Genomic DNA, 23,617 nt, shown 5'->3' on the forward strand with positions numbered 1-23,617 from the left:
AGGAACAGAGGCCTGTTCCAAGAGCCCGAAGCCCCCTTGCATCCTTGACTTACGGTCCATCTCTCCGTCTCTCCCCACCAGTGCTGCACACGCAGGGCCCTGTCGACGGCAGCCTTTATGCCAAGGTGAGAAAGAAGAGCGCCTCGGATCCCAGTGTCCCAGGAGGGTCCCCCACTGTCCCGGCCGCCAGCAGCCCAGACCACAGCGACCACACCCTGTCTGTCAGCAGTGACTCGGGCCACTCCACGGCCTCGGTGAGGACCGACAGGACCGAGGAGCGTCTGGCTCCAGGACCCAAGAGGGGCCTGAGCCCCCAAGAAAAGGCTGAGCTGGATCAGCTGCTCAGTGGCTTTGGTCTCGAAGACTCTGGAAGCCCCCTCAAGGACATGAGTGACGCTTGCAGCAAGTACAGCGGGACCCGCCATGTCGTACCGGCCCAGGTGCACGTGAACGGAGACAGCACCCCCAAGGACCGAGAGACGGACATCCTGGACGACGAGATGCCCAGCCACGACCTGCACAGTGTGGACAGCATCGGGACCCTCTCCTCCTCCGAGGGCCACCAGTCCGCCCACCTGGGCCCCTTCACCTGCCACCAGAGCAGCCAGAACTCCCTCCTGTCTGATGGCTTCAGCAGCACCGCCGGCGAAGATCAGCACGGCGCTCTGGCCCCAGATCTGGGCCTCGCCGTGGAGCCCCCGTACGAGCGGGAACAGGCTTTCGGGAGCCGCGAGCCCAAGCAGCCGCAGCCTGCGCTCAGGAAGCCCTCCGTGCCCGCCCAGACGCAGGCCTACGGGCAGAGCAGCTACTCCACGCAGACCTGGGTGCGCCAGCAGCAGATGGTGGCCGCTCTGCAGTACAGCTTCGCCCCCGACGGGGAGGCCAGGCTCGGCGGCCGCGGCACAGCTGACGGTTCCGGCCTGGCGCAGGCCCAGCCCAGGGTCCCGCTCACCCCTACCCGGGGGGCCAGCAGCAGAGTGGCCGTCCAGAGGGGCGTAGGCCCCGGGCCACATCCCCCCGACACGCAGAGACCCCCTCCCGGCAAAGCAGCGTTCACACCCAGGGTTCCAGATGTCAGAGTCGTGAACGGGAGCGGCCCGGCGCTGAGCGCAGACCCTTCCCCTGGCTCACCCACCCTGGACATCGACCAGTCCATCGAGCAGCTCAACAGGCTGATCTTGGAGCTGGACCCCACCTTTGAGCCCATCCCCACCCACATGAACATATCAGGCAGCCAGGCCAGCGGCCCCGCGGCCCCAGACGCTGTGGCAGGTGGGCTGCGGGCGAGTGGCCGCCTGCAGGACACGGCAGAAGGCCCTGGCAGGGCCCCCGCGAGGCAAGGTGAGCTGGTGTCCGCGGGATGCGTGCTTGCCTGGGTCTGTGTTTTGCAGAAGAGGGGTTTATGGGAGAGCGCCGGGCTCGACGCAGGGTCCGGGGAGGGGAATGAGGAGGACAGTTGGGGCCCTGGGCACAGCCCCGTGGGGACAGGCAGGTAACCGTGCACTTCAGGTGCCGAAGATGTCTCCTGGCTGGCCATGCAGGGAGCGGGAATGCTGTCCGTGGGGCAGCAGCCTGCGAGCTAGAGAGACAGGGCCATGGGGGTGGTTGGAGGTGGGCAGTGGGAGGGATGCCAGAGGGACGGGTTCCGGAGAGTCGGGGCCGAGAGGCGCGGTGGGAATCCCGGCCATCAGGCCCGGCTGCAGGGTCGCGGGCCCTGAGGGGGTCCCTGTGTGCACTCTGCAGCTCTGGGGGCTGTCCTGGGCGGGAGGTGGGCACGGTGCAGGCTCTCACCCTTAGGCCACTGCTGTGCAAGGCCAGGGCCAGGCCTTCCTGCCCACCTGCGAGACCTGGGAAGGCTGGGGGTAGCTGTGGTGGACAGAGGTGGCCTCTGGGTGTACGGCTGAGTGGACGTGAGGCAGGGAGTTGGGATCCCGCCTGTGACAGGCTCTCCGTGTTGGCGAAGCAGAGGCTTTGGGGCCCCGGAGAGCTGGCCAGGGTGGCCTGGGAGGATGCCCCCGCAGGCCGGGGGCACTGGGACAGAGGTGGGGTGTCCGGGTCAAGGAATGGAGTGTCCGTCTAGAAGCTTCCACACAGAGGAGGTGGATGGGGCCAAGGCAGGCGTCCAAGCCTGCTGAGGTCTGGGGAGGTGGAGGGAGGGGTGGGGCTGCAAGGACCCAGAGGTCACCTCGGGGCTGAGAGTGAGGCCAGGCCCTCCCGCATCGGCGTGTTGGTGTGCGTCCCCCTCTGGGGCCTCAGCTGGTTCCCTAAAGGCCCTGCCTCTAGAAGTAAAGACAGGAGGGGTGACGGAGGAAGAGCTCTGTCGCTTCCCCCTGCTCCCGAGTCTGACCCTGAGTGCCGAGCCAGGATTGTTCTCGGGGCCGTTTCATCTTCTTAGGCCCCTCGGCTACAGGGGCGGATCCTGTCTTACAGTTGAGTTTCCAGAGGTGTCAGGAAGTGGCCCGCCCAAGGTCACATAGGTCATTCGCGGTAGAGCAGGATTCGGCCCCTGTGGCTGCACCCAGAGGCCCTGCCCGCTTTGCAGTCAGATGGAGTGGATTTCAGACCCCCCCGGGTCCAGATGGCCTGGGTTACCTGAGCTTTGCAGACCTTGGCCCTGCTTAGCTGTGCATTTGGCTGATTGTGTGACTTTGGGTTAAGGATGTAGTCTCTGAATTTCTGTTCGCTCTATCTGTTAAAAGAAACTCTATCACATGCCCGGCTGGTGGAAGTGTGCAGGAAGTGCTGGTCCGCACGCCCCCCTGTAGGGTACCTGGATCATAAGTGTGTGACATCCCCTCTTCCCTGAGTACCTGTGCCCCTGGATGTAAGTAACTTGGAGTTGGAAGGAGTTGGAAGAGCCTCCTGGGAGTAGATTATCAGACTCTACCATGTAGCCGTAGGACAACAGTAGTAATAGTAGCAGCTAAATAGTTGGAAGGATTTGGATGTATGAATCCACTGAATCAGACACATTCAGGAGATTCTGAGTTTAAAAAAGGTTTCATTGGGAACAAAGCTATCTGCATCCTGTCTCTTATCTCACCAAACCTACTTAAAAGAAATTGCTTGGAAAAATTAAAACCAGAAACCTTTTTTTGGGATTAAAACCTCCTTTGAGATTTGGAAGCAGTTGGAGGCATCTGAGTGTGTAGGGGGAAAAGGATTCCAAGGCTCAGGTTACAGTCTGACAGCCTCCTTTATTTCATTTGTTTTCCAGTTGATGGAACTCAGTCCCTAGTGACTTCTTCTCCTTTATTCTTGTAGCAATAAAACATAGAGCCTGGGATGTTAGAAAATCTCTTCATTTCCTCCACCCTTTCGTTAGCTGTTCTTAAATTACTTGATAAACTCATCGCTGTAATTATTGGAATTTTAATTTTGATTTTAGATCTTTTCTAGTTCCTTGTCTTATAAAAATAGTGACATTTTTTAAATTAAAGGACTTGAATATTTCAACAGACCCGTAAAATTCAGCACGTTCGGTTATTAATTATGCAAATTCAGTTAGAGTGTTTATTAATCCATTCATGTTTGATAGGAACCTCGGGCATTTGCCGGTTTTCTTTTATACTTTTAAAAACTATGGTGACGTCAATAGATTAGGTATAAGCAATGTGGATGCTAATCTTCAGAGACCTTTCTGAAATTTGCACGTGAGCTTCTGGTAGGAGGCCTGAGCAGCGATGAACACCTGCCAGCGGGGCATCTCATAGCTCACAGCACGAGGACTGGCCTTCTAACCCGGAGCTTGGCTTTCAACTCCAGAGTCAGCTCCTGTTTTAGGAAAGTGCCAAGCCGGGAAGTGTAGTGCCTTTGAGACTTGCACTACATTGATGAAAAGGATCTGGACAGTGTAAAGGGTTCTCAGAACAGCCTGCATGCAGACTTCTGGCTCTCACTCCGGGACATCTTGTATTGATAGAAATCTCATCAAAAGAATGTGCACGTCTGTAGCTTTCGGCCGCTTGAATTGAGGTGGAGAGAGAACTTCCTTCCCTCCCTGGCTGGTATAGAGGACACTGGAACCCATTTGATTTTAATATTTAAATGTCAGTATTTACGTCTCTTGGTTGCAAAAAGCTAGATCAGCCAGCAACAGAAAAAAAATCACTAGATGGCAAGGAAAGTCATAAAAGTGTACAACTAACCAACTGATTCTGAGCTGTGGAACGTTTCAGAAGGTTTGGGGATGCCGGAAACCTGTGCTTGGAAGATGTTCCAGATCCCCAGCACGCATCCATCCCCTAGATGGGGGAGGCCAGGGCTTCCAAGCTGAGCTGGTCCACGTGTGGCTCTCGGTTCTACCATGCTGAGTAGGAAGGGGACGATGAATCTGAAAGGCTCCATGACATTCCCAGGATGGTGGCTGTTACCCCACAGGTGCATTGTCCCATGTCTGCGTGCCTGAGGCTCAGCCCTACTGATGTGGGGCAATATCTGACCAGAGTGGCCTCAAGTCTTGCACACAAATGGGAAGTAGGCCAGAAAGTTCCAAGACGCTGTAGCTTCTACGTGAGACCCCCCCCGGCCTGCCTTGCATCTTGCCCCCAGATGCCGACTGCTGCACAGTGTCTTAATTCTGCCTGTAAGTAAAGGTTTGTCGCAGAGACCTCAGCATCCTGAAGTTAGTGAAATCCATCACTCTTTGCAGATCATGTCCTGACTATGAGAAAGACCACCAGTTATCTGGTGGTAGAGAATTGGGAATGGTGTTACCTGGAGCTCCTTCTGGGGACTGCTGCATGTCCCGCACAGCTCACATTGCACCAGCTCTGCAGGCAACAGCATGCCCACTGTGGCTCTGGTTATTTCTGAGACGAGAATTATATGTGAAGGCTAAGCATTTTCTGAGAAAGTCTACTTGCTATCAGCACAATAATAATAATGGTGAGGATGGTGGTGGTGGTAGGGATAGTGATGGTGGTGATAGTGATGATGATGATGATGATGATGATGATGTTGATGATGGTGGTGATGGTGATGATGGTGGTGAGGGTGATGGTGATGGTGGTGATGGTGATGATGGTGGTGATGATGATGATGATGGTGGTGGTGGTGATGATGATGGTGGTGGTGATGGTCATGATGGTGGTCATGGTGATGATGGTGGTGATGATGATGATGATGGTGGTGATGGTGGTGATGATGATGGTGGTGATGGTGATGGTGGTGGTGGTAGGGATAATGATGGTGGTGATAGTGATGATGATGATGATGGTGGTGATGGTGATGATGGTGGTGAGGGTGATGGTGATGGTGGTGATGATGATGGTGGTGATGGTGGTGGTGATGATCATGATGGTGGTGATGGTCATGATGGTGGTCATGGTGATGATGGTGGTGATGATGATGATGATGGTGGTGATGGTGGTGATGGTGATGGTGATGGTAAAGAAGATAGTGAGCACTGCCACATAGCTCCTGCCCCGTTCTAGGTGCTATGTTGAAGCTTGTCTGCATCACCCCTGACCTTCATGCCCACCATAATGTGTAAACAGCCTCCATCTGTCTCACTACGCATCTCATGACTGAGCCCTTATTCCACTAAACTCAGTTTTTGCCACCAGATCGAAACCCCTGGAGGGCAGTGCCAGTGACTTACTCATTTTGTTTCCTGACACGTGGGAATGTTTGTAAATAGAGGGGATCTGGTGCTGGTGGGAATGCAGGTGACCCTCCAAAGACCCATGTGTCTCTGCTGAATTGGCACGGGGACCTGAGCGAGGTTTATCACGGGCAGTGTGGGGCACCAGTCCCCACCCATGAAGCGAGAGTGGCCCCCACAGGTGGGGTCTCAGAAAGCCCTGGGAGACCTTGTAAAACGGGGTGAAATGTGGAGGCGTTTCACTCCCTGTAGGCGCTCAGCACCGCTGCAGCTCCCCTGCTCTGGGCTGACACCAGACCCGTCTGGGCGCTGCTGTGGCCTCATGCTGCCCCAGCCCCCAGGTCGCCCAGCTGTACTGCAGCCCTGCTCAACGGTGGGTTTCTTGGATCACATTTTTTAAATGAGGGGAGATTTCAACTGATAGTACCCAAGTAACAAAAGAAATGACTCAATCTGTGAAGTTTATGATTCCCTAGATGGCAGGAAGCCAGCTGTTGTTTTCCTCATACCTATGAGCTCCTTGTTTCCTGTTGTCAAAATATTTTATTCGTGGTACATCAACCCCCAGCCCACAATTGTTGGACCCTGGCAGACCCCGTGTTCTGCTGGCAGATGGCACTAGGACACTGTGCCAGAGCTCCTCGTGTGCTTCTGCAGACACAGACACCCCTGCACGAGTGCTCACCCGTGTCACAGGACTCATTTATGCGGAAGGAAATTCACAATGAGTATCAACTTTCAGTAATTGATAGTGCAAAGCCTGTCAATTTAAATTATATGTTAAAGGGGCTTCCCTGGTGGCACAGTGGTTAAGAATCCGCCTGCCAGTGCAGGGGACACGGGTTCGAGCCCTGGTCTGGGAAGATCCCACATGCCGCGGAGCAACTAAGCCCGTGCGCCGCAACTACAGAGCCTGCGCTCTAGAGCCCGCGAGCCACAACTACTGAGCCCACGTGCCACAACTACTGAAGCCCACGCGCCTAGAGCCCGTGCTCCACAACAAGAGAAGCCACTGCAATGAGAAGCCCGCGCACCGCAACGAAGAATAGCCCCCGCTCACCACAATTAGAGAAAGCCCGCGTGCAGCAACAAAGACCCAATACAGCCAAAAATAAAAACAAATAAATAAATAAATTTATTTAAAAAAATATTATATGTTAAACCCAAACCAAAGGGATCCAGTGTGAGAACCTGAGAGCCTCAGCTGTGGGTCCACAGCGTGAGTGTAGGGTCCCTGAGCGCGGGCGGGAGCCGCAGCGGCACGAGCCCACAGGGGCACAACAGGAGAGCCGGGGGCATCGGGGAGAAGAGAGCGGGGCCTCTCCAGGAGCACGTTCAGTGGAGGCTGTGCAGATGCCGGGGAGAGGCGGGGCCCAGGTGTGCGGAAGTGCAGCTGTGTTCGAGGACCGGGAATCCAGGTGCATGGAGACGAGGGAAGAAGGGGTGAGCGTGGACCCTGGCCACGTCCGCCATGAGACAGAATGCCCGCCCTCAGGATTTCCTCTGTTCCCCGAGGCCGCAGGTGCTGACGGCTGGAGAAAGGCATCTCAGGCTGACCCCGGTGTCACGCACGGCAGCAGGATTCAGGCCTGCCGTGGACCCCGGCCAGGTGCTGCGAGGCGGCTCCTCCTACACCTCTGAGGCCCTGGGGCGGCCCCCGTGCCTCCAGAGGAGCTGGGCTTCACAAAACCAAGAAGCCTCCGCCAGCATCGCCCCTGCTCAAGGCACTACTGGTTCCTCTGGTCGAATGAGACAGAGGATGACGTCCAGTCACAGAGAGGAAGCGCGAGGTCAGAGCGGGCGGGTGACTCAGGCTCAGACTTGGCCCGTGGGCTCTTCCTGCGTGGCCAGCCCGTGTTAGTTCTTAGGCCTTTCCAGGAAGAGGGTCCCGGATCAGGGTCAGAACCTGCTGCAGACTGTGTGGTCTGGGGACGTGGTGAGCAAAGAGCGAGGGCTCAGGTCTTTTCTCTCCACCCTCAGGCCTTTCCGCATCGCCCTTCGAAGGCAAGATGACTGTTTTCAGGTCAGGGGGTGCTCCTGTGTCCAGGGGGCAGGTCCTGGCGTCCCTGCAGGAGCCGGCAGCAGAGCGTGTGGGACCAGCAGCTCTGTGTCCTTGGCAGGAGAGGGCTTGTCCCACCCTTGGCAGCTGCAGGCGACCTCAGTAATAAGAGAGTGAAGGATGATCTCCACCGGTTTCCTCTGGGAAACACAAAGTACGAACTCACTGGAACTACGTTTTGGTTCTCTTTCGGTGGGTTTCAAATGGTGACGGTGGCCTGGCCATAGACAAACCTTTAGATGGCGGGTGTTATGCTCACAAGTCTAATGCAGTCTGGGTTTGGGTTCACTCATGTCATCTGAAAAGCTGTAGCAGAGTAGAGCTTCAGGAAATGTGTCCATACCCCTTCAGTTGAGTCATTTTTCATTCGGTATTGCGAGATGAGAAAGTTACAGAGATCTGTTGCAGAACAATCTGAATATGCTTAACATCATTGAACCGTGCACTTAAAAATGGTCAGGGTGGTAAACGTAATGCTATGTGTTTTTTAACACAAAGAAAGGGAGTACATTTTTAAAGCCCAGAATAATTTCTTAATTGATCTGCTTTGTGTATGCATCTTTGCATCCCTTGGAGTCTCTCAAAGTCATGGACTGCTCTGTGGGTGTCTGCCGGACGCTGTCTTCCAGCCGCCACTTCCCTCCCTTTCCCCTCCCTCCTTCCATGCATAGGGTCCCGATCACACCGTTCTGGAAGGGGCTCGCGATCACACAGTTCTGGAAGGGGCTCGCGATCACACTATTCTGGAAGGGGCTCGCGATCACACCGTCTGGAAGGGGCTCTCGATCACACCGTCTTGAAGGGGCTCGCGATCACACCGTCTGGAAGGGGCTCTCGATCACACCGTCTGGAAGGGGCTCTCGATCACACCGTTCTGGAAGGGGCTCTCGATCACACCGTCTGGAAGGGGCTCGCGATCACACCGTTCTGGAAGGGGCTCTCGATCACACCGTCTGGAAAGGGCTCTCGATCACACCGTTCTGGAAGGGGCTCGCGATCACACCGTCTGGAAGGGGCTCGCGGTCATACCATCTGGAAGGGGCTTGCGGTTAGAGTTTCTGGCTGCCCGCTCTGATCATGGGAGCTCTGCATGCTTCTAGTTTGGAAAAGACTTCAGAGTGAGAAATGCACGGTTGCTGCTGGAAGCTGTTGTTGCAACTACTTTCTTTCATTGCATAAAAGCACATTATAGGGCTTCCCTGGCGGCTCAGTGGTTAAGAATCCGCCTGCCAATGCAGGGGACACGGGTTCGAGCCCTGGTCTGGGAAGATCCCACATGCCGTGGAGCAACTAAGCCCGTGCACCGCAACTACTGAGCCTGTGCTCTAGAGCCTGCGAGCCACAACTACTGAGCCTGTGTGCCACAACTACTGAAGCCATGTGCCACAACTACTGAAGCCAATGCGCCACAACTACTGAAGCCCATGTGCCACAACTACTGAAGCCCACGCGCCTAGAGGCCATGCTCTGCAACAAGAGAAGCCTGCACGCCGCAACGAAGAGCAGCCCCTGCTCGCCGCAACTAGAGGAAGCCCATGCAGCAGCAATGAAGACCCAGTGCAGCCAAAAATAAATACAAATCAATAAATTAAAAAAAAAAAAAGGCACATTATAAATCTGAGAGTTGATGAATCAGTTCCTTTTGCTGCAGCGACCCTCACCACACAAACAGGCAGATTCGGGTGCCCCACCTGGTCTCCTTGACGGGCGTCTCCCGACGTCCCTGAGAGGCCTGGAGTTGCGGCCTCTCCTGCCTGCTCTGGACCACCTGGGCCAGCCTGCAGCTGTGGTTCTCAACCCCTCAAGCCCATGGTTCTGTTTTTAGAACATCTGTTTTCTGATGCCCTGTTCACTACCCTGAAATCAGTCATAGCTGATGCAAACTAGTTAAACACATAATTTAAAAAAACCTATGTAACACCCTAACCCTCGTGTTAAAAGGGTAAATAAAAAGAAAGCAATTTAAAATAAAATAACGTGCATCTCAAGGTGAAAACCCTTGGGCAGGCCAGCCTAGGAAACAGAAATCACCCGCTCACATCTTTTTTATTGGGGAAACATGCACCTAATGTAAAATTTACCATTTTAACCATTTAAAAATGTACAATTAAGTGGCATTAAGTACCTTCACAATGTTGTACAACCATTACCACTGTCTAGCTCCAGAGCACTTCTGTTATTTCAAAAGGAAATCTGTACCCATGGTCAGTCACCCCCATTCCACTCTCCCCGAGCCCCTGGCAGCCCCTAATCTGTTTTCTGTCTCTAGGGATTCGCCTCTTCCGGACATTTCACATAAATGGAATCGTATGATACGTGGCCTTTTGAGTCGGGCCTCTTTCACTCAGCATAAGGTTTTGCAGGCTTAAGGCTGAGTGATATTCGACTGCATGGACAGCCCACACTGCGCTTATCCAGTCATCGCTGGATGGTGACCTTTTGGTGATTGTGAATAGAGCTGCTGTGAATGTTCACGTGCAAGTATTCGTTTGAACCCCTGTTTTCAGTTCTTTGGGGTAATACCCTGAAGTGGAACTGCTGGGCCACGTGGCAATTCTTTTGTTACCTTGCCAAGGAGCTGCCCCCTCAGATGTTTGAAAGTCCGCTTTGGAGATCTCCGGAGGCCAGTAGTGACATTCCTTGCCTTTCGGTTGCTGTGTGGCTTTTTACACCTGTGCTTTAAATTACAAGCTTACTTTGAGTAAAACCTGAGCGTATTCCTGAAATTTCTTATAGTAGAAGGGTATGCTTCCTAGCTTTTTGGGCACAATCATTTCCCTTTTAAATAGGTCATTCTAGAGGAAATGCTACCACCTAACCAAGCACTTTGGAGTTCCCCAGTGGAAAGGATTTTCACTTGCGCAATCCAAAAGGTAGGCTTTTTCACTTGGCCTCTCGGTGTGCTTTTGCTGGAGCCCACTGGTCTCGTTCCTGTACGCTTTCCTAAGGCTCTGGGGTCGGTCGGGTCAGAGAGGGCACCCCAGAAGGAACGACTGCTCCTGCCGAGGTCTTCAACATCATTCTGCATTCTGACTAGGGATTTCCAACAGATGTCACCCAGCTCTTCAAGAATATACCCTGCCGGTGAATCAATCCCTTTTTCAGCTTAAGGGAGGAAAATGTCCTTAAGTCATCCTGGGAACATTTAAGCTGGGAAGAGTGTTTGGGCTTTTTGTTGTCATTTTCCCTTTTCCACTCTCTCTCTAGAGGATGCACATGTTTATTTGAATGAGCTGAAGTCAGGAGGCCTCAAACTAACTCTGGAGCCAAGTAATCCAAACGAATCCTTGGTGATTGTTTTTGCTCCTAGGAATTCGAGGGAGTTTCCAGAACCCATCCGTGCAAGCCTTGATGATGCAGGCTTCATTCTTATATGATTGTATAAAGATAAATAAATAGTTTAAGGGTGCTTAAGGGTGCTTCACCTTGCAGTGGCCCAGATAGAAGATGAAGGTCATGTTCTAGGAGCTCATGAGTTTCCACCTACTTGTCAGAGCAGGCGTTGGCCACCTGGCTGTACAGGGCACTCACCCGGGAACTTGACAAAACGCAGGTGCTGAAGGTGTCCACACAGCTTCCGCCTCCAAAAGGTCTGGTTGAATTGGCCTGGGTCGTGGCTCGGGGGTCAGAATTCTTCTAAATGCTCCCCACTTGTGTAACTCCAGTGTGAATCCAGGGTTGAGACCAGCCCTGGTTCTCGAGCTTGTCTGTGTATTGGAAATGTGGGAGTTTAAAAAAAATGCTGACACCTGGGCCTCACGCCCGCAGGTCGTGACTTCACAGGTAAGGAGTGAGGCCCGAGAGTCAGCATTTTTAGTGTGATTCTGATGTGCGGCCACGTTCGAGAATCACTGTTTCACATTCGTGTTTCCTCTTGGGCCTGTGTCGCAGTCACTTGGAGGCTGACCCACTGTGTGGTGAGGCAGGAGAGCTTCCCCCTGCTGTAGAACTTCCAGGACAGGCGGGTGTCCTGTGCCAGAGGTCTGGGCAGTGACTCCCTGTGCTGGCCCTGCCGCAGGTGCAAGCTTTATTTGGGCAGGCAGAGTGGGTGCTATGACCCCACCTCGCTGCTTCTCAAGTTCCTCTTTAAATAGGATCAAATAGTCACCCGGATAAATCTGAATCTGCCCTAACACAGTGCAAGGGAAATACAAGTGTGCTCTGAGTTACCTACGAACATGTGTCTGCACTCTGTTGCATAATTGGGAGTTCACTGTATTTCGGTGCAGAGTAGCCAAGGGGCTCCTGGCTTTGTAAGATCCAGTTTTCTAGTATTTTTACAGTTTCCTAGTCGTCTGAGAAAGTCACCGCTTGCACCTCTGTTGGCTCAGGGGTGAATTGGCGACCACAGTGCCACCCACCTCCCTAATTAGGCTGAATTCAGTGCTAGGTGCTAAGTGCTTGACGGGCACCCCGCAGTCTTGGCCTGAAAACCCCACTTCTCCAGGGCTCAGTGGGGGCATCCGGGTGCCCCTGTATGAGGACTGGCTCTCCTGCTCTGTCCTCAGCACCCCCGAACTTTCCCGCACTGACCCCATGCCACTTTCCTGTGGTGACGCGTGTAAGGGTGCGGTACCCGACCCCGATCTCAGCAGGGCTCCATCCCTACGAGTGGCCCGCATGACCGAGTGACCAAGCCTTGCTTGTCTCTCAGGCTCAGCGAGCTCCTACGTCCCATAGGGAAGCTCAGCCCCACCCCCCCAAGCCTGGCTTGGGCTGAGACAGCACCTCGAAAAGCCGGATGCCCTCAGGCCCAGCACGTGTCCTTGACCCCAGCTCCACCTGTGAGTAAAGTGAATTGTTAAAACGCTGCGATTCTCAGGTCTTTGGGAGGGGCAGTGAGGGGAACCTGGGGACACCTGCCCCCCTTTCCGGCCTGGGTAGGTGGGTCCCGAGGCCTGGAGTGCATCGTGTCCGGTGGCAGGAGGAAAGGAGAGGGGTCTGAAGACCAGCGCAGGGACTGGCCAGGAGGGGGCCGTGTCTGGTTGTGTGGCCATTGCAGACCGCGTCACAATGCCACGTGTTGGTGGAAAAAAGCAGACCCCAAGGACGAGACTGGCAGGCAGCATTCTGAACAGGAAGAGCTGCCCCCGCACCGACCCTCCACGGAGACCGCGGCTGAGAGTGTGAGCGGGGCTCGTGCGGGGACGTGCGGGTCCCTGGAGATTGTTGGTAACTCTGTGGTCCTAGGTTGCCATGGTTTCTGCCCTGAACCCTACCGCTTCTGTGACTTGGAGGGCGGTGGTGTCCTGGGGCGTTTTCTAGTGGCCGCACCTGGGCCGAGCAGGGCAGGGGCAGGGGCACCGGCTCCAGCTGCCCTTTGCCTGAGGAAGGCCCGCGGGAGGGGGCAGTTTGCCGAGCCACCTGCAGGGTCCCAGCTGGCACAGGCACAGGGCTTTAGTGCAGCGACTCTGTCCTGCTTTCCATTCAGTCTCCTCCCTCTTTTCTTGGATCTGATTTCTCTACTGAAAAGGAAAAATATGGCCATGGCCGGATTTATGGAGTGGATTCTGGAATACAGTTCAACTCGTCAAGTGAAATGGAATCAAGGCCCTCCCTTGGGAGGGTGGGTAGCCTGCATCCGGCCATTGTTGGGTGACCCAAGGGGTGTGGGCCCCCGCCCAGCGGTGCTCACGTCCCGACCTCGCGGACACCCTAGTCCTGCTCTCTTTAAGTTAAGGTAACTTGTACAGCTCCTGTGAGCTTATTGGTGCAGAAAGCCACCTCCCATAGGATTGTCTCTGTATCTGATGAGAAGCTCCAGCCATCACACACGGCAGACTTGTGAGAATGATAGGTTAATCAAACACCAAACACGTTTGTGTTTGTGGATCTTCACAAAGAAACTAAATACGGGCGTAGACCTCAGGCATATTGCAGGTTGGGCTCCAGACCATCGTCATAAAGCAAATATCGCCTCAATAAAGTGACTCAGATTTTTCTGGTTTCCCAGTGCGTATAAAAGTTATGTTTACACTATACTGTAGTCTATTAAGTGTACAATAGCATTATGTCTAAAAAAAAAAAGTAGACATACCTTAATTTCAAAATACAAAACAAGGTAATTGCAATAGTAATATAGACCACTGATTACAAGTTACCATAGCAAATATAATAATAATGAAAAAGTTTCAAGTATTGTGAGAATTACCAAAATGTGACACAGAGACATGAAGTGAACAAATGCTGTGGAAAAATGGTGCCGATAGACTTGCTTGATGCAGGATTGACACAAACCTTCAATTTGTAAAAAACAGTATCTGCGAAGTGCAGTAAAATGAGGTATGCTTGTACTAGTACAGAGTTAGTTCTACTAGAATTAGAACGAGTAGAGAAGGACTTGGGAAGGTCTGTGAGGTCAACTCGGAGTTCTACAAAATGTAAAGAAAACTTATTCTTCTTGAAGATGATCTGGATCTTGTTTTCCTGATTTTAAAAGTAAGACCTATTATTAGTGAAAACTTTGGAAGATATATTGGGTTGGCCAAAAAGTTCGTTCCGGCTTCCCGTAACATCTTATGGAAAAACCCAAACGAACTTTTTGGCCAACCTAATAGGTATTTTTTTAAACAACTATTCACAGTGCCCAGAATTCCACGACCCAGAGACAGCCTCTTGTGAACATTTTGGTACATTTTCTTATCTTTAAAAATCAGAATGAATTCACAGATATAATGCCACATGCTCACTTTTCCACGCTGCTCTTTTTCACGTAATGTTTTAGCATGTTTTCTTCCTTCACATTCCATCAAACAGGATTTTCAGTGACTGCATGAATCTTCCACTGGCGTGTTTGGTGGCTGCAGTTTCCACATTTGGTTCTTGCTGTGGGCTTGTGTCCTGCACTGGCTTTTGCTGCATTATGTCATTGAGCCTGGACCAGGCTCAGCGGTGACGGTTGTCCTCATTTCATCCCTGAGACGTCTGTCGGACCGTCCAGTGGGCACAGAGGCAGAACTGCTCCGCGCTTGGCCAGAGGCGGCCCGCCCGAGCGGGCCTGGGAGCCGGCGTCTGCCAGTGGGTGGGCCTGGGGTCAGATGCCCTTTGCCCAGCCCCACTTCCACCGTCAGACCAACAATTCTCGGACAGGAAGGCCTTTAAAACCCGCCTCCTCCTACCTTTGGTCCAGGCTGCTCTGCGCTCACCTGCTCTGGGAACTACACCCCCAGCCGGTGTTTTTTACTCAAATGCCAAAGGGGCCGTTTCCAGAGATTGTAAGGAATAAGCCATTATTAATCTGAAATTCACTTGAAGGGTAGAAGGATTTGAGAAGCAAAGCGGGCGTCAACTGCTCCTTGGCACGTGAGCAGAAGGAAGGGTCCCCGATCTCAGCCGGTGTCCCTTCCATCATCCGCGTTAGCCATTCTTAATCGTGGAGGTGCCGACAGCACCACTTGTCTGTGTGGGTGGGCCGTGCCTCCCAGGCCTGTGGGCCACCGTCTGCACTGAGCAGGCTTTCTGAGGTGGGAGGGGACAGTGTCACCTCCTGGCTGACCCGCCCCTCGCTTGGCACTGGCGAGCGAGGACAAGCGGCCCTGGGGGAGTGGAGTGTGCAGTGGGGGGTTTTTGGTCAGCTCCGCGGGGCACCACACGCCTGTCTGGAGCTTGCTGTGTGGGATAGGGCAGGTCTCAACCCGAGACCCCATTTTCCTCATCGGCAGCAACGACGCAGTACGCCGCCTGGCGGTTGTGAGGCGGCCTGCCTCTGCTTCCCGCTTTCCCCCCGGGCAGAGGTGGGCACGTGCGGGCACATCCCGGCGCCGCGGCTGCGTCGTGCACCCCTCCTCGTTTCTCCAGGAGTATCACCCTGGGGTCGGGACGGTGCTGGGGACCCTCCTGTGTACGCCGCAGTCTGATAGGAGGGCAGGGTCTGTCGCCTGCGGAGGCCTGGCCTCTGATGACCCTGGTGCCTGTATCTTTGCCTCTTTGGGAAGGGAAGACACACTCTGCGGGGAGAGCGGCGCTCTGTGCAGGTCGCAGCCTGGAAACGGGGTCCCCTGTGGAGCTTGTGTGCGTGCCCCGACCCCTGCTCTCCACGTGGGCCAGGCCCGTCCTGGCATAGACCCTCGGTGGCCGCCCGTGACCACACTCTTGCAGGCCGGGGAGCGGTGAAGTATTGATCCATGATTATTGAAGAATGAAACCCCTAACTGCTGAGCCACAAGCCCTATTACTCAGGTTCAGTGAAGGCACTCGAGGTGGTATTTGATACGAAGAACACTTTACAGGAGAGATTTTTAAGTGAAGAAAAGTCTATGTGTTATCTTCATTTGTGCCTGAGAGAGAGAACATCAGGAAATGGTTGCAGACCCCTGTGTTCCATAGGGACATTTCTGGGACCACTCACGGATGCTGTCTCAGGGCCTCCTCTGGAGGAAGCCCAGGACTGAGGCCACACATGGCTCCGAATCAGCTAAAATGACAGACTGAGCTCCCCGGCTAGACTATTACAGGGAACCTGGAGAGAGGCTTTAAAAGTCTAGTTAACATAACATTGTAAACTATACTTCAATTAAAAAAAAAATCTAAGCTTCCTTCTCTGGAACTGCCTTCTCAGTTCTGCATATTCCCTCTTGAGCCCTGATGCCACCTGGACATGTTTTTATAGCTGGGCCTTTGCAGTACATCCTCGAGGCTGGTTTTTAATACGCAAGGACGTACACGGAATGGGGCCTCAGTTCCTGGAACCCTCTGGTTCAGCGGTCAGGGCTGAGGTCACGGGGCATGCCCACACTCTCTGCACCTTTCTGGGGCTTCGTGCCACACAGCGTGCTGGAGTGATGGCAGTGTGTTGTTTCCACAAAACACCATTTATTATCCTGCATGTTGAACGGAAGCTGTCTTCCCGTCCCCAGATCCCTTGTCCGGAAGGCTTTGGAGCAGCGCGGGCTCTGGCTCTCTTGGCTGTGATGGGCTGCGGGTGTCGGTTAAAGGGCCACTGAGCACCCAGTGCGCGACTTGGGTGGAGGCTTTTCTTTGACTGAGATGGTCCGTGCTCCGTGTAACCCCTGCAGCCTCGGACGAGGGCGCTGGCGCTCCCCCCTCAGGGCTGCCAGGCTCGCACGGGCCCCTTCTGTCCCCACTCCGCACCTTTGTTGCCCAGGTGACAGCACGCGAGCCCGATCCTCTGGGGGGCCAGCCTCTCCCCGCGGCCTCGCACCTCCCGGCGCCCCCTCCCTCGGTGGCTCCAGATGCCCATCCAGGGGCAGGTCTGTGGCGGTCAGGGGCCAGTCCTGCAGCGCCGGTCTCGTGGAGGGAGCAGGAAGGGGACCACGGGACGGCGGTGGCGCTGTGTCAGTGTGCATGTGCTAAACGCGTTTCGTTTCCTCCTCACCCCAGTTTTTCTCTGCAGGGGAGGGAAGGGGGCAAGCATTGTGCTTGCTTTTCACACAGTGAAACGGGGGCTGGAGGGTGTCCCCCAGCTGATCCCCCAGCTGGTGAGGGTGGACGTGAGCCTCCAAATCCCAAATCCTAGTGCCCTCTCCCCTCGCCCCTCCAGGCCGGGTCTTAGCGGGCAGCTGTTGGAAACGGAGGAAGGATGTCAGGAGGGGTGGAAGGATTCTGGGAGGGGCCGGCCACTCGGAGACCGGGTTGAGATCTCGCCCGCTGGGTCACCAGCTGAACGGCACTGAGCAGATGTCCTCCCGTGTGACACGGAGGGCTGTGCCCGGCTGGCCTCTGTCCGAGGAAGGGACCCTCGGGCAGCCGGAGGGTTTGGGGGGGGCGCCCTCGAAGGAGTCCCACTCCTCTCCTCACTGGACACAGCTGTTGAGTGTTCTCCCTCTGTGGACGGAGCTCCCTTCAGGCGGCAGCCTTTGAATTCCACGCAGCTTCTGAAAGGCCCTGCTGTGGGGGGGCACGAGGCTTGCCGGGGTGCTCACGTGACAGCGTGTTCACAGCCGTGGGCAGAGTCTCTCCACATGAGCCACGTGCACGTTGGTAATTTAAACCCCACCTTTAAATGCAGTGTCATCGTGACCGTCACAGTTGTAGGGTTTACATAGCTTAAATCTGAACTGTAGGGGAAACCCTTAACGCGTCTGAATTTTCAGAGGACATCATCGATAGGAACACTGCCATCCTAACAGCCTGCAGCAGGTCTCCCAAACCACCAGTCGTGAGATTCCACAGATGGATTGCAGCCCCCTCCCCCTCCCCTACCCCCCATAAAGTGAGTCTTAGTGGCTGGAGCCGGGCTGAGGATCTGTGACATTTCTTGCGCTGGACAGTGGGGCAGCGAATGCCGACTGTTGGCGCTTGAATTAAGCTTCTTTCCCCCCCCGCAGGATTCCTCGCTGTTAAGAGTCAAGCTGTCACGTGCAGGGTCCTCACTCAGCCCCGAAGCTCTGCGGGTGGAGTGGCCTTCAGGCCACTCTGGCCCCGACTGGGGCGGGCAGACAGGGCTCGCACACAGCTCCGGCGTGCTGTAGGTCACACCCAGCCCGATCGTATCCCAGAGCCCTGGGTGCCGTCCTGGTGCCTGGACCCGCCCAGAAGCCGGTTCCGGAAGGCGTAGGCTGGCTCGCAGGAGCTGCCGGTTTCCGGGGCTGCTTCCCCCCTGCCCCGTGAGTCTGAGGATGCCCCTCGGTTGCACGTCCACGTGCAGCAGCCCCCGCGGCTCCCCTGAGCAACCGGTGTGGACCAGCTAGGACATACAAAGTACCTTTGACACGTTGAAATAAAAAGTGTACAGGTTACCAATCCTGATATCACTATACCTGTGTACTGGGATTGAGCATAAACAAATAGATGATTCACAGAGGTAACAAAGAACGGATAAAATTTTTTTTAAAGATGCAGGACAACATATCAAGAAGGTGACCGTTTGTGTAGGCAAATGGATATGTATTTAGGTTTGTGACTCAAGGAGAGATTTCTGTGTCTCTGGTCTGAGTGGTTGTTACCTCCTTGGTGGTCATAAAGCAAGGTGCAGGCACTCTGACCCCAGAGTTGACCGCAGATGCCCTGAGAAGGGGAAGATGGATTATGCGGGCAGAGGTCTCAGGCTAAGTCCCAGGGCCTGCGGCCATCAGGGGGCCCACCCTGGGTTCTTTGAAGCTTGACCACCACCAAGAATCTTTCTTGCTCAGTCAGCGAGGGGAAAGAAGCCTCGATCCTGGGTCCCAGCCTTTCTCCGTCCCTTCTGCTTCCTGAGCACCTCCTGTGTGCCGGGCCCTGTTCTAGGCCCTGGGGGGCCGGCCAGGCACGATTCCCTGGTGGAGCTGACGCTGGGAGAAACGGACAGGACACGGACAACGGCCAGTTCACACAGTAACAGGATGAGCCTCGAGAGGGTCACGCTGGGTGAAAGACGTCAGAGGACGTCAAAGGATGTGGAGTGTGTGATTCCATGTACATGAAGTGTCCAGAATAGGCAAATCCATAGAGACAGAAAGTAAACTAGTGGTTGCCAGGAGCTGGGGTTGGGAATGGGGAGTGAACGCTTAATGGCTATGGATGGGGTTTCATCCTGGGTGATGAAAATGTTCTGGAACTAGACAAAATAAAATAAAGAATGCCTCTGAGAAGTTTTAAAGCCAGTTTTAACTGAGGGTCAGTGCTCTCCTCCATGATGAAAGCGCCTGCAGCCCACGTGTCTCTCTCCTAACAGGTGACGAGCCACTGGGCGGAAGATTCCGGAAGCTGAGCCTCGAGCAGTATGACAACGATGCTGGGCAGCAGGCAGCCTTCTCCAAGTGCGGCTGGGGAAAGACCACCAGTGCGGAACAGGCCCCAAGCCTGGCGCCTTTCCTCTCTTCAGACAGCGCCAAAGAGGTATGCACACCGCCACCCAGAACCTGGCCTGAGCCCCGTCCCAAATCGCCAGTTCAGTTCCCCACCCGCCTTCGTCCCCATCTCACAAACGAAGTTCCTCCCTGAAGGCAGGTGGTGTTGGGGGGAGCCCAGGTGTGCATCAGCCGGGATCCTGCGTGGGATCCCCGCTCTCCCGAGAGAGCTGTGCGGGCGTGCACCTCACTCGCTGGGGTCATCTGAGCCTCTGCGTTCTGATCTGTAGAATGGGGATGAGGGGCCCAGCATGCAGGTGGGTCGTGAGGGTAGAGGTCTCAGAGCTCCATGGGTGGACAGCAGCAGCAAAGGGCAAACAGAAGTCATCGCAGAGGACCCCAAGTCCCCAACCCAAGGCCTCCCGGCATCCCCGGGTGGGAGGAAGAAAGTGGGTCAGTGTGGATGTGTGCTCCGTGGGGAGATCTACAGAGCATCTTTGGGGAGGCGTCCTTAAGGCTTTTATTCAGAATTGAAGTAAGACAGGTTGGCAAACCCCCCAACGATGAACCCTTTGAAATTAGGGTTTCATTGACTCTCAAGGTGGAAAAGTTGGAACCCAGAATAGACGAGAAAAGAAAGTCACCAGTAGTCTTAACACACACACAGAACCAGTGTTAATATCTGGGCTGTGTCCTGCCAGCCTCTTTTCTGTGCCTGTGTGTTTAATTCACTGGGTATTTTACGTATCTGTGAACACACTACAGGTGACGATTCTTTTACTTAACGCTCGCTTTCCCTCTGCTGCACAAACTCTCTGCTAACTCCACTTATGAGCTGTGTAATGTTGACCACGAGACACTTCCCTCTACCTTGACTGTTATTGAAGCTTCTTCCAGTTTTCCGTGGCTGTCTCCTGTCCCCAGTCTCAGACGAGGGTTGGCTCAGTGGGTGCCGGGGGCCCCCAGCTGTCTGGAAGTGGCCTTCACCTGACCAACCCCCCTTGCCGATTTCAGGCGGTGATCACCACGTATCCCCCAGACCTGGGTGTGATCGACGGCAGGATCTTCTCTCCAACCATCAGTGGCAGTGAGTCCATCTCTCCCACACCAGCATTTCCTGTGTCTCCAGAAACGCCATATGGTAAGAAAGAAGCAGAGCTCATAGTGTGCAATCCCACCCCTTCAGGGAGCAGAAGGGAACAGCCTCTTACTCTGCTTTCTCTTTCCAGTGACAAGAAGCCCACGTTATCCTCCGTTCAGCCCATCCGGGCCGCAGATGGGCAGCCCCAGCGGTCTGTACAAAGGAGCTCCTGGTAAGAAACCCACCTCCTTTCCTCTGCTCTGGATGTCCTCTCATGCAGAAATATTTCCACGTGTGTCACATCTCAGAAATGTGGCTCTGGCTGGGGAAGGTGCAGGGACACTGCTGTGTAGCCCGCTGGGGTTAGCAATGGTGTTGAATCTCTGCCTGGCATCCTGCAGGTGTGCTTCTATTTTCTTCTGTTCACTGAGCACTTTCAAGCGTTGATGCGGAGGGTCATGGTGCTCTCAGCAGCCGAACATCGGTGCTTTTCAACTCCTTGTGGCATTACTTGGAGTTGAAAGAAGAAACTGGAGCACCCGACCCCCCCTTTTCAGAGGAAGTGGGGGCCACAGAGAGCAGCGAGCTCCCCGCTCTGAGTGGCACAGCTGCCCTCGCCCGCTGCCCGCTCACACAGACCTGTCCTGGCTGCTTACATTCTCGGCCACCATCCTGGATCTCCCCAGCGAGTGGCCGCTTCTGGACGGGTCTGCTTCCTCCCTGGGCACGTGCCATACTTGCGGGGTCGAATTTGTCTGTGCACCGGCCCCGGGGAGGGAGTTGACGCGGCGGTGGTGGGTTCCTCAGCACCCCTTCCTGGTATGGACATTCCCCACCTGCCTTGAGAGTCCAGGACAGGCCTGGCCCTGGGCAGGTGGGGAGGGGATGTAGCTCAAGCCGAACTTACACTTGAAAATCGCTCTTCTCTGTAATTGTGGATTCCTTATGCGGCTGCTTTTCTGCCCTGGGGAAGCTGAGTGAGGGTTCCCACTTCTGCTCATTAGATGCACTTTTGGGGGAGGGGGAAGCAGACATTGTGTTTAAATCCCACCTCTTAACGCAGGGGAGGTTGTAGTGATGACAGCTAGCTCCATTTTCCTTCTTTTTCCAGAGAAAACGAGATCCATGTGTCATTTAAGAGAAGGGCCATTTTTCTTCCAAAATTTCCTTTCTGGTTTTAGGACCGTAGAGGCTTGCTTTTAGCATAGAATTAAACTGCACGTCTTTCTTAGCAGGTGTGACTGAAATGAAGGGTAAGAAGAAACGTGCGCTGTGTTGGTGCGTTTGTGTGTACGTGTAGGAGCACAGCATGAGAAGTGCCTGTGTTCCTGTGTGTGTGGTGCACGGACTCACACACGTGAAGCCGTGTGTCTGTTCTTCTATGTTTTAATAATTTAGATAGAAGCAGAGGGACATGCCTCCATTTCCACGCAGCGCCCTCCTCCCTGAGTCGACCGCAATTAATGGCTAATTTGAACGTATTTAGTGGATTCCGGCTAGAACCCAGCCCTCTGACGTGGAATTCAGTCAGATCCCACCACTCCAAGACCAGGTGCATTGGAAACATGCTGGTGACAGCAGTAGAGGGTGGATGTTAAGCTTGAGGAAAGAAAGTCCCAGAGAAAACCTTCAGACTCGCTAACAGCTCCGAACCTGGGCCGCTGGGGCCGTTGTGTGCAGCACCACGAACGCTTCCTGAACTTGAGAAGGGCCTGGGGGCTGAGCGAGGTCGGCGTGCCCGGTGTGCGACGCGGGGCGACTGTCCCGGCCTGGAGCATCAGGCCCTGGGGCAGGCGTGGGCTGCATGGGCCAGCGTGTCCATGTGTGACAGTGGGCCCTGCACGTCCAGTGTGGATTAGGCTTCTCTGCAGCTAGTGTGTCTAAGTAACTTCGGTGTGCAGATGTCCGCACGGAAGAAGTAGGGCTTTGATTTCAAATACAAAAAGCAAACATGTGAAATTGGAGCCGTTTAATCTTAAGAACACCTTCCGAGTCTTCCATGCTTTCATTTCGGCAGTCCCTGAGGACGTTAGCCCAGGAAGAGCTCAGAGACACGCACACAGCACTGGCTGGGGGCCCCGTGTGCTCTGCCCAGTCGGGGGGTGGGCGGTGGCTGACCCCTGAGACACAGCGACGGTCGTGGCTCACACTTCGGGACTACCTTCGCCCCTCTTCTTTACAACAGGATTCCTTCAGTCTTGCGGTCGCGTTATAGGGGCCTTGGTTCCTTTACCGCATTTGCACATGAGGAAATCGACACAGGGAAGCGGAGCAGGTTGCCTGAGCTCACAGCCAGCAGTGGCAGAGCCAGGATTCCATACCTGTCAACCTCACTCCACAGCCAGGGGCTTTTTATTCCAAATTGTCAGATTGGAAGGGCTTGTTTTTCACTTTCCTCATCTAAACTGGTGGTGACAAAATGTCAGTACTGAAAAAGCACATGGAAAGTCTTGGAGGTCCTGGATTTAAGTCCAGTCGTGGAATAAGTGGGACTCGTATACTTGGTAACCTCTGAACCTGTTTCCTCATCTAAAAATATAGGCAATAACACCTCATTCATGACCACTGTGCAGTTTCAGGCTGTAGTATCTGTGAGGTACCCAATGCCTGGTTCTGCATCACTTCGAGCTGGATACCAATTGCATATAAATGAGAATATTGGCTTTAAATTACCATTGGGAAAGTGGCTTTGGCTTCCTGGAAGATAGAGTAGACATATTTTTCCTTATTTATCTTGCCAAGTACAACTGAGAACCCTGGGCAGCAAATAGAAAACAAATGCAGGAAGACTGAGGGGTGGAGAGACGGCAGACTGGCCATGGGCCTCGGGACCAGTGGGCCTGAGTGGGCCACATCCTGGGCCATAAAACAGTCTTCAGCAGATTAAAAAGAATTGACACCATACAGAGTGTGTTTTCCAACCATAATGGAATCAAACTAGAATTCAGTAACAGGAAAATCTCCAGACACCTGGAAATTAGATGACAAACTTGCAAATAACCCATGAGTCCAATAGGAAATCTTACGGGAAATCAAAAAACATGTAGAACTGAAGAAAATGAAAATAAAACATTTCAAAAATGATGGGACAGAGCTAAAGCAGTACTGAGAGGAAAATTTATGAAAGTAAATGCATACATTGGAAA

The 23,617-nt window shown here is 54.1% G+C and overlaps 1 protein-coding gene across 7 annotated transcripts in view; it reads left to right on the forward strand.

Annotated features, from left to right (window-relative positions):
• The window catches only part of TNS3 (tensin 3), a 236,494-nt gene that overhangs the window by 159,584 nt on the left and 53,293 nt on the right, over positions 1-23,617 (forward strand). For all 7 annotated transcript variants that reach the window (XM_082399615.1, XM_082399616.1, XM_082399618.1 and 4 more), the window contains 4 exons: positions 82-1,341; positions 19,276-19,439; positions 20,405-20,531; positions 20,620-20,703. In XM_082399615.1, coding sequence (XP_082255741.1) covers positions 82-1,341; positions 19,276-19,439; positions 20,405-20,531; positions 20,620-20,703 — 1,635 coding nt within the window. The remainder of the gene's footprint in view (positions 1-81; positions 1,342-19,275; positions 19,440-20,404; positions 20,532-20,619; positions 20,704-23,617) is intronic.

Source organism: Balaenoptera borealis (assembly GCF_965194805.1).
Source record: "Balaenoptera borealis genome assembly, chromosome: 7".
Taxonomy (NCBI): Eukaryota; Metazoa; Chordata; class Mammalia; order Artiodactyla; family Balaenopteridae; genus Balaenoptera; species Balaenoptera borealis.